Source organism: Eimeria acervulina, genomic scaffold, assembly GCF_000499425.1.
Source record: "Eimeria acervulina Houghton genomic scaffold, Eah_scaff634, whole genome shotgun sequence".
Lineage (NCBI taxonomy): Eukaryota > Apicomplexa > Conoidasida > Eucoccidiorida > Eimeriidae > Eimeria > Eimeria acervulina.
The window spans coordinates 1-10,563 of NW_013547233.1; the positions used below are offsets into that span (position 1 = coordinate 1).

General features: G+C 48.1%; 1 protein-coding gene across 1 annotated transcript; it reads left to right on the forward strand.

Annotated features, from left to right (window-relative positions):
• Nucleotides 1-8,998: 8,998 nt before the first annotated feature.
• On the forward strand, nucleotides 8,999-10,215 carry EAH_00045070 (hypothetical protein; the record flags this gene model as incomplete). The annotated part of the gene is made up of 4 exons (XM_013391618.1): nucleotides 8,999-9,135; nucleotides 9,467-9,641; nucleotides 9,824-9,896; nucleotides 10,142-10,215. 4 exons carry the CDS (start codon nucleotides 8,999-9,001, stop codon nucleotides 10,213-10,215), a joined length of 459 nt encoding a protein of 152 aa, XP_013247072.1.
• Between the last annotated feature and the right edge of the window lie 348 nt (nucleotides 10,216-10,563).

The window sequence follows — 10,563 nt, forward strand, 5'->3', positions numbered from 1 at the left end:
AATTGAAAGAAGTTTGAATTGTGGCACGGATCTTGCAACAGTGCTTTTCCCAGGTGGTTCGTTATCATCTCAACGAGGGAAGCTAATTCGTAGACGCATAGCATTACCGTGCACTTCGGAATGCGTCTCTTTGTGCTCTGAGCACGAACATGCAGGATGGTTTCTGCGTCATTACCACAGAACTTCCTAGTTGATTTGAGGATAGCTGAAACTAGCCAATTGATTCATCTCTCATGCCGTAGTTGATTGGCAACCAACGTATGGATGGCACAACCGAAGGGGTGGATTTTCTTTAACACCACAGTTTGTACGTTCCTCGATAACTGCTCGGCGCATACTGTTTTGCGCTACAAGATGAGGGAGAGCACCAACGCCACTCGATGCAGCAGGGGAGACTAACGGCTTGCATTGTCTGAAAAACTTGTGGTTTTCGAGTTACACCAGCCAGCTGTGCCAAGTCTCTCACTTTCGTAATTTTTGGGACAGCTAGTTAGTCTTTTCAGCAATGTTCGGCAAGCACCTCAACTTCTGAAGGCCTGGTTCGAACAGTTCACTTCGAGGGAGGAGCACCTGCGGAAGCCTGCATATCACCTGCTCATTAACGGTCCTATTCACACACAGGTAGAAGCAAATATTTTTGCCTACTGCAGAGCGTAGGTGGCGTGGCCGTCTTCCCTTAGCAAGAGGGACTGACGCTGCGTGATGGCGAGAGAGATGCGTGGGCTTACAGCTAATATTCTAAGCACCAGCGCCTTCCCGCTTCAAGGATGACAATGAGCTTATCGAATATGAATTCAGTGGGAAGAGACACTACTGAGCGGACCCCGGTCTAATTTTGCATGCACAGGCTTGGTCTTGAATGACGCCCACTTGTAACTTCTTCACTGCTGCCCTTTTTCCTAGCGGCATGCTTTCATTATATGCCTCGGATATCTCATCAATATTGCAACCATTCAAATGCAGTTTCACTACGTTTTTGTGCTGCACAGAGAGTAGGCATTTGAAGGCATAGCCGAAGAACAATTGTTGCAGATCAGTTGCGCTGGACTCTTCGAAACGCACTCCAAGGCTCCAACACTTCTCTGCCCGTGGATTATTTGTTTGGTCGAAATGCAACGGAGTAACTGAAGAAGCCCATGAATCGTGCTTGGTCAGTCCGGATTGGTATGGCGGAGTACAAATCTGGATTTCGAAGCGTCCGCTCACAAGTCTGCACGTGTGGGACAACGTCGCCGGGGGGCGTTTGCAGTACAAGCTCACGATTGTGCTTTCCACGAAAATGCAAGATCCCTACAAACTTCAGTCGACGTGCAGGTCTCTACTAGGCGGCACGTAAGCCTGCGCACCTTTTTGCCCCAGCGTTGCTCATTTTTCGTCGTATGCGGCTTTGGTCAAAGAACGTCCGTTGCTGTAAAACGTAGAAGTTTGGTTGCTTGTAGCCTCGAGAGTTCTGATTGATTGAATAGCGGTCTGGACAGTGGATACCAACTCAATACCTACTTTGCATCGTGCCCGATTGGAACTGCCTCTGTTCAAAGCAGCTTTTTGAAGGAAATCTAGCGGGTTTTCAGGGGGTAGGTTCCGCTTTTTTCCTAAAGTGTTGCATTGTACTCACTGGCTGCTGCACTTCCATCCTTACTTGAAGCTTGGAGTAATCCAAGCGTTCACTGCTTTAGTGTTGTGTATGAAGGTATGAAGCTAAACAGGCTCCTGCTTGCCGACACCTGTAAATGTACGAGACTTTTGCCACCCTACTTGCTCCTTAGTCTTGGATTTTTGTGGCAGGTCGACTGTACAGATGGTGTTCTGAGGCCTGCTCTGGGCACAGATTGTAAGTAGCATGAGCGGGTTTCGTAAGTGGGTGTATAACCCATCTATGTCTACTCTACAGCTTTTGCACGGCTGCTGTGTCCAGGGTTTAGAATGGTGCGTGCAGGACAAAGGCGGATTGAGGCAAAGATTGCTGAGCTTTATCTGACAGCTGTTCCCAGCAGACAGCATTTTGAGGACAGCATGTAGGTTGTCAAATTCAGTGAAAAAGCCATGTGCGCCTGTTAGATCATCTTTCATCGGCGTGCTGTTTGGGAAACGCGCATCAAACGTTTGCAGTTCCACGGCAGACGGAGCAGTAGACAGTTTTCACGCTGACTGTTGTTAGCGTACAGAGGCTCAATATTCCCCTAGCCCGTACGCTTCAAGCATATTTTGTGGCTTGTGCACAATCATCCAGGCAATTTGGTTTGCGTGCGCAAAGCCCTAGCCGATGTCTCGTCTTCAGAGTCTTCTCAGAATCTAATTCACAGAACAGCACCGGCCTACCATCCGAAAAAATTAACAAAGATTCCCTAAGTAGTGGAGAGCGAAATGAGATAATAAATAAAATATTTATTGTTAAATAGTAAATTAGAAAATAATTCTGTTCGACTCGGGGCATAAGAGCCGTCCAGCCGAATCCTGAGCGCAGCAAGTGCGTCTTTATCTTTTGCCGCCATTAGTCAATGTTTGGCTTCGCTGATATTTTGAGAGATGCAGTATTCTTTACTGGCGTGTTGCGGATTTTGGAACGGAGGTGCTGTACACAGGTCGGATTCTCATCAAGCGGTGCTGTTCAACTTTCTTCTCAGTCCTATCGCACCTTCTTTTCGCTAAACGTGAAGCACGTATGTCCATTCCCTGGATGCAAACATACAGGACGATACGTGAGCCATGCTGGCAGCGGGGTTTCAAATTTACGGCTTTTGGAACGGGTAATGTTGTAGAATGCAGCCTTCTCCAGCCCGCATGATCGTCCTGCTGCTGGTGATAGCAGGGATAATTAAAATTTTAGTGATCAGTTTTAAAATAAACAGATCGTATGCCGTACTGACACTCTTTTACTTTTGCTCTGACAGCCTCCACTCCCCGGTGTAGCAGAATTATCGGTGAAGACTGGGGCTACTCTCTTACCGGCGTGGTGTACCCTTAAATTGCAGGCCTGTCAAAGAGACAGCGTTCAACTGGAGGCGCGCTACGCTTTGATTGGCCTGGGCAACCTTATCCACTTGTGCAGCAAGTGTGCTTCCGCACTAAACACATTCTAATTAGGTATGCACGACGACTATCTCGGTAATAATAGATTGCACTTCACAGCTAGCCCGCCGAGGCGGCATAGAGATCTCTCTTCATTGTGCAAAGCGAACGATTTCGTAGACAGTGGATTAAGTCGTGCTGTATTCCGTAGGCACGTCGGCATCAAAGGCTTCCTTGTTTGTGAATAGAACGTACGCTGGGGGATCTGATGAGTGCAGAGAGTAGTTATCTGCAATAGGCTGTTTTCGCGGAACAACATTCCTCATGACCAGACTGCACCCAAGAGTAGAATGCTGGTATATTGTGCACAAAGCATCCGCCGTTTATCGTGATGTTTAGCGCTGGCCACTGATATCGCCTACCTGAAACAGGCTGTAGGCCTCGCTTTACCAGTGCACAAGATCTTATGGATTGGGTCATCTGCACAGTTGGAAAGCGTAAAGGTAGTGCAACGGCTGCGATTTCAGCTGCAGCCGTTTGCTGCGGCTGCTTGCCTTCTACGTTTTTGCTGCTTTCAGCGGTGCTGTCAGCTAAATAGCATTATGACAACAAGAACAGTTGTGCCTTCGGAGGTTTGCCGGTGTTACTGCTGATGATTTTGTCGATACGATTGGGATAGTGGACGTCATCCGCGCATTTTCCCGCGCGTGTGTGTACTTTTGGACCGATGCAGCTTGTACGCAGTCGGCGAAGGCCAGAGGAGGACGAACTGTTGAAGGTGTGCCGAGGCGCCGCGTGGCCCAGGTTGAGTACTGCGCAAGACGCACTTGCTGCATCCTTGTCATTAGACGCGTGCAAGACTAATGCACGCTTATCATATGCCACCCTTTTTGTCGAGCAGATTGTGCGTTTGGGCTTTCATGTCGTGGACTGGTGTCAGCCTTGCACTGTGGGGTCCACAGCTGCACCACTAAGGGTTTTGCCCCGTTGCTCTGACTGTCGATGTTGATTGAAACGCGCTATAATGTGAAAAACACGTATCATTTTAAGCCTTTCTTTTGATACTGCAGCCGGTCATAGCTTGTGGGCCTTCGGCTATCAGTAACGCCAACCATCTCGTTTTATGACCTATGCATGCCCTTGCGCCTGATGCAGAAGGTACGATTTGGCTTCAAGGCATGAAACCGCTAGTTCGTTTCGAATTTCGAATGAAGGGCAAGCTTGCATCAAAGACATAACGCAAGGTGGTACTCATCTGGGAGAGAAAACGATCTTGAAGGCCGTCACCTTAAAAAAAATGCACGCATGCCTGAGACGTGCTTGCATTAGCTCTTATCATTCCAACTCAGACTTGACGGCCATTAGTTTCAGGTGGAGGCCGTATAAATTAAGTACAAGACTTTATCTGTAGATAACTTAGTACGTAGAACAAGCGCTGAACTTAGAGCTGCTGCCATGCAATGCAATGCACTTCTAGCCTGCAGGCCAGGAAAGGCGCCGCTGGTTAAGGGTGGAATTGGAATTTGTGCATATAGTGGATTTATTCGCACAGCTAGTGAGGGCTTTCTATGTTAAATGGGCCTGCGCCCTTGGCAGTGCCAGTTGAAGAACAGTGATATCGTCAAGGTATCTCTAGAACGACGGTAGTTCAACGTTGGCTTGGGGCTTTCAGTAAAGGCATCTGAAAATCTTGGCTGTAATTTCTTTAGTATAGAGCGGGGGAGTTTCTTTGCCATTTGCAACGGTTGATGTGGCCCCATTATTGCTTAATGCGGCGCTGTGCCTCTCAGGCAGTACGTTTCCCTATCCAGCGTTGCACGACGGTCGTAGGCTGCAGTGGCTTGAACAATCACACATATTGGACCCTCAAGGAAGATTGGTGCAGGGTATCTGCTTACTAGGCGTGCGTTGTTTACAATGCGTGCGCATACATTTCGTGATGATTCTTCTTTGCCCTACCTTTTTGAACAAGGAAGTCAAATCCTTGACAGTCGAGGTCCCAGTCTTCGATGAAAACACGTTAGGTGGCTTCTTGCGATGGTAGCGAGATGCAGCCGTGTGCAGCTCTGCAGCTCAATGATCTCATCTCATTCACAGATAGTGAGACGATTTTCAAAGCAACTAAATCGTGCATCGCTTCCTCTGACTGTTGGTGGAAAACGATCTTAGAAAGTCGCCATAAAGCCTTCTTGGCTAGTGAACCTCAAGGATATTGGCTTGTCTTTGCCGCTATTATGGATGGAGGAAACAGCGTTAAAGGGGAGTGAATGCAAGTGGCTGAATCTTCATGACCAGCGATCGCTAAAGCGTGGCACATTCAGGTCGTGCGTCATTTGGTTGGTAAATGCGGTGTATGGCTTGTCGCTTGAGCTCCGTTGACGCATCTGGGAAACCGCGGAGAGAACGCATAGTTTGCTGCTTCTCATGCAGGTTGTTTGCATCAGATGGAAGCCTTGTAGGGCTTCTGTGACGCATTCGGTTGTCGCTTGCATGGCGTTTCCAACAGGCGACTGCATTCTCTGTACTACTTATCGGGAGTATCATTTGCTTCAAATGGGCCAATTATATAGCAAGGACCGACTATCTGGTGTGAGCAAACCTGCCTTCATCACCGCAGCAAGTGCGTACCCTGTTCTTCGGATCACGGAAGGCATTCACTTGGGCAGAAATTGCGGCGGATTATGTACTGGCGTACATAGTCCGTCACAATTGCTGTGTTTGCCTTGCTGTCAGACCCTACAGCTCATTCGCGCTGGCGAAGGGGAGTGCTTCTGCCAGTACTTCTTAGGCACATAGGCTTGACACCCGGTAATTGCTTCTTCTGAACGCTCATCAGAAGGAATAACTACAGAGGCCATCCCACATGTGCGTGCCACCTCCGCCGGACGCTCCCATATATATATATATATATATATATATATATATATATGTATATATATAGGTTTTATTGTCCTTCCTGTGGGCGCAGACTGGTTTTCTTATGGATAGGGAGTGCGTTGTACCGCGCATTTTAGTCTGCTTCACGGTTACTCAGACTTTCATGCGGTGGTGGTGGAGACTTAAGAACATTGGTGCTGCACATACTCTGTCGCTTCGCTTCTCCGAGGTAGGCGTTACCAGCATTAAGCTGACAAAGGCAAAATGTAACAGTGGTATGTGTGTTTAACAATACTACTCCTTTTGTGCTAACCTCTTGAAAAAGCGAGTAAGCTTCACTCCCCATTCAAGCGCTCGTATGGAGAGAACTGCTGGAGGACAAACAGGTGTAGCGTCCATGGCAATTAGTCTTGTCGAGTTCTCGAGGGAGAAACGTAATAAAGGCTCAATTTGCATGCTTTATCTCCATCCCAGTGCACTGGCCCCAAGGAGGTGCTTCTCGCGCTCAATTTTCGCTTTGCTTTCATTAGGTGGTACGGATGTAGCGTCACACTTGCGCATGCCATAGGCTCTCTAATCATGACGTAGAGTAGCGAAGGCGCTCAAGCACAAAATAGATGATCCCTTTGTGGTGGTGGAGAAGATGGTGCCCCGCCCCGACTACGCTGTCGGCCAAAGAGTGGCCCCATGTCAACTGCGCTGAATACCCCGAGGGTGGAGACAGAATGTATGTCGATGCATATTTGTGTAGTGTTTTTTCTTTTGTTGTCCTGCGTGCATTGTAAAATTGTAAAAGTTTTATTATAGTTTCATAGGGGGTTCACGGTAGGAGTATGCTTCATCTTTCCTGTGGATGTGAAGCCTTCCGCTTGTTTCGTGGCCACTGGAATATTGCATTTGATGCGCAGTGTATAGGAAATCATGAAGAATATATCTCAGGCTAGTGGCAGCAAGGCCGCCAAAGTTCGATAACAGGACGTACGCTCGTCAGTGCATAGGAGACGCATTTCAAAGCAAATATGCCTGCACACCTGGAAAATTAGTACCATTTGACGATCCATGCGTTCATTAGTTTGACAATTGAGGCATGCCGTCTTGTAGCGGTGGCGTTCAATTAGGTGGGGGACTTCATCCGAGACTAGCATCCACGTGCCTTCAGCCTTGCTTAATTAAGACATGTAGAACGGTTCTTCATTGTGTCCTGCATACAGATAGCGTCTAGCAAACGATAATGCACTTGCGCATTAGAAAGCTACACATTTCGCGCCCGCAAGGCCGGTGAGGTCACCCAGCAGGGTAATGCGGCTGCTTATCACAGCAGCGCATTGCTGCTATAGCAGCGCATTGCTGTTATACGTGATGTGCATGGCACTTACCAGACGGCGAAATCAATATGCTCATGTAACTTCTTCACTATGCATATATATTTATTGTAGCGCCTTCTGGCTGTGGTGTAGACTATGTACTCCAGCACTATGCAAATGTAGTAAGCAGGCTTGCCACACATCGGTCTAGGTGACTTTGTTGAACTAGCAGAAGCGGAATGGAAAACTTTTGAGTGGATGCTGCGCCAGTGTTCACTGAACTACTCACTCAGGCACCTCAGCTTCACGGAGGATTGGCACAGTTCCTGATCAATGAATTAGTTGGAAACATGAACACTCTCGATATGCAGCCCGATTGCCGGAAGACAACGGCAGACAACTGACTGTTTTGAACTGGGTTTCTGCACTGAATGACCAAGGGATTGGCAAGCTGCGGAAGCAAATCGTGAGGAATGATTTGGATAATGTGCGGCTTGCTTATTCATAGATAGTACATCTAGCGATTTACGAGATATGTTCAGCCCCGCATTGTTTTTGAGTGTAGAACGGCGCATGAGTGGCGCCTGCCTTCGTCTCAGAAAGGCATCGGCGCGTACCGCGGATGGTTGCTGCTGCAGTAGTTTCCAAGGCAGTCTTCCATATCTCATGGAAGATTGTGCGCCTGTTTGGGGATGTTTTTGATTTCCTAGATGGTGGGTTCGAACTGTTGTAAGGGTGATGACGGAGAAGCTTCAAAGAAAACATCGATTCAAGAATTATCTGTTGGACAATTTGCAGGGCGTGACACGACAAAGACGCGACGTTCCCGTTCATTGCATTTGAGAAAGCGACAGAGGTGGGCATATGCCTTTGAGTCATTCAAGCAGTGGAGAAGATTTTGTAATGCTGCTTGAGACGCGCTTTTAGCAGCTCTGATCAAAGCGGTGCATTTGAGGGCTCTAGACTCTTGACAGCGTTGCGTTTTCTGCTGCTTGCAGCTTTTCGATGCTTGAGGGCGGCTTCCTTTGGATTAGTGTTTAACCGTTGGGTTCCTTTGGTGCCTTTGGTTTAAGAGTTAAGGGCTCATCGTTGGTGCTGATTCCAGGATACAAAAAGGGACCGTAGGGATCATCCAGATGCTGAGCTGCACGAGTATATCGTTGTTGAGGCTTCAGAGGCGGTTAGCTAAACAGAAGGCTAGGATCTTTGAATGTCGCTGACCAGATATTCATAAACGGTCGTAGTTCAGGCGTGCTCTTTGCTTGCCCCTTGCAGAACAGAAGGGAGTGTTGCCTCAGTGCTTACGTTGGTCTTTCCATCAGGTATTGTGTACTTTTTAGAATGACTGTTGTGTACGCAATGGTCGAACTCCTTGCTGTGTTCACTAGGTGGTTGGCGCATACAAGTGGTGTGATTAGTTTGAAGTCAAGCTGGAATTCGTCCTTCGGGAGGCATTCAGCCGTTTCCGTTGACAACCACTGGGCAAGCTACGGATGCGCTTTTTCGGTATCTGCATTTGGTGCAACTAACTTCGTAGCAGCGTTCAGTTGGCACTTCTGGAAGGCTTGATCTGCGATAGAACGTGAGTGTGATGCATAGGCCAATCCATGGCTGCTTAAGGCGAGGTATGGTCTGTGACCCCTATCGCTTCCAGGCGAATTGTCTCTTAGCTTGCTCTTCAATGCCATGTAGACTGCCAGGCTGAGACGGTACGTACATCCTTGGACTACCTGAATGGCCGCATAAGTTGTCTTGTTTTGTTGTCATGTGGAATCCTGGGGTATTTTTGACTTGCACAATACAAGAAAATGGCATATGAGCGGTGCTTCGCTGAGCAACTGACCTCATCACTTGCACATCGTCTGGGGAGTTGTGGGTTCCCGCACTGGGCCTGTGCCCACATACTGCATCTCGACACTTTACCCACTATTCAAAGCATTCAGTAGTGTGAGGAATTAAAATCCATCCCAGCTTCTGTGTCTACCCCTCCTAATGTCCCCATCATACTACTGTTGCGATTATACCCTTTGTTAGCAGCATGGTTGTCAACCGATCATTAGTTCACATGCTATAACGAGCCGCTCTGCGGAAGGACAGAATCCTTGCCACTTGGGCTTCCCGGTGCACGTTGAATTGATGGCATTACGAATACAATTGTGGTGATACAGCGAGTGTGCCTCCACGCATGATTCTCTTCGTTGTGGGGAATGGTTTGGGGGGCAGCGTGACTTGTTGAGCATCAGGGGTATAGGGTTTAGCCTTGCTTCGTTGGCCAGCGTCTTCATTTCCTCGTGCAAGTGGCTCTCCACGTCAAATGAAGGACTGGGAGTTAAAGAGCAAGGCGACACCATCGGCAGCGCCTTCCTTGGGTTTCTACACCGTCGCTGGCCCCGTTGTACTGAAACGTTGAGAATGCATCACGCCAGATCAAAGTGGGTGATGCTCGAAGGGGTGCCTTGTCTTGAAGGCAGCATTTTCAGGTTCCACCTCAGTTGATCGATGGGCTTTAAAAACAACTTGGTGCGCATTCAGAAACTGAGTCAAATTCTTTGTTGCTTACGCTGGTATGCTGGAACAAGAATTCAGCAACTGTTGCCGCCTTCACTTGCTGACTGTTAGTTTGGGCTCTCCAGTTTCACCATATTCATAGGCTGTACGAAATTGGCATCAGTGCCGGTTACACAGTAGCCAATGCAAAGCTGTGCGGTAAGAATATGATGTTATGCTGGACATCTACGCGTTGAATTGTTTAGTCATTGGCTGGCAACTCGTCAATTGATACTCGTCCTTCAATCAAACCTCTTACAAGTGCAGGCGGTGAGCAGCCTCTTCAGGGAACGCAGGTTTGGAATTTTTTTGGCATGTGGAAACAAAATAGGGCTAAATTATGCTTATACCTTTATGGTGTCAACTACTGCTCTGCGTACGGATTATTGTGTGTTTGGTTTCAGTGGTGTTTCTAGCGGGGCATTTGGGCAGTTCCGCAGATGCCCTAGCCGCCAGGATGTTGCTTTACGGTCCTTGAAACATTTAGGTGTGACGGTACTCCGAAGCATGCCCGATGCTCCCGTGACTAAGCATTAGTTAGGGGTAGCCCGCACGGCGAAGCTAATTAGCCAGGTGCCGCTGATCTACCCATTTATGCCTCCTGATGTGTGTGCCCAGCAAGTGTGTTTCCCTTCTCCGGTGCATTCAGCTCGGTGAGGGGCAGCAGAGTGTAGATATTAAGGGCATAATGGGGGTTGTGGCTTTAGTGCCGGCTACGCAGTACCCATTGCAAAACTTTATGGCAAGCATACAATGCTGTTCTAATTGATTATGCGTTTTCTTGGTCACTCATTTGCTGTCTGTTAGCGGGTTGATTGACATCCAT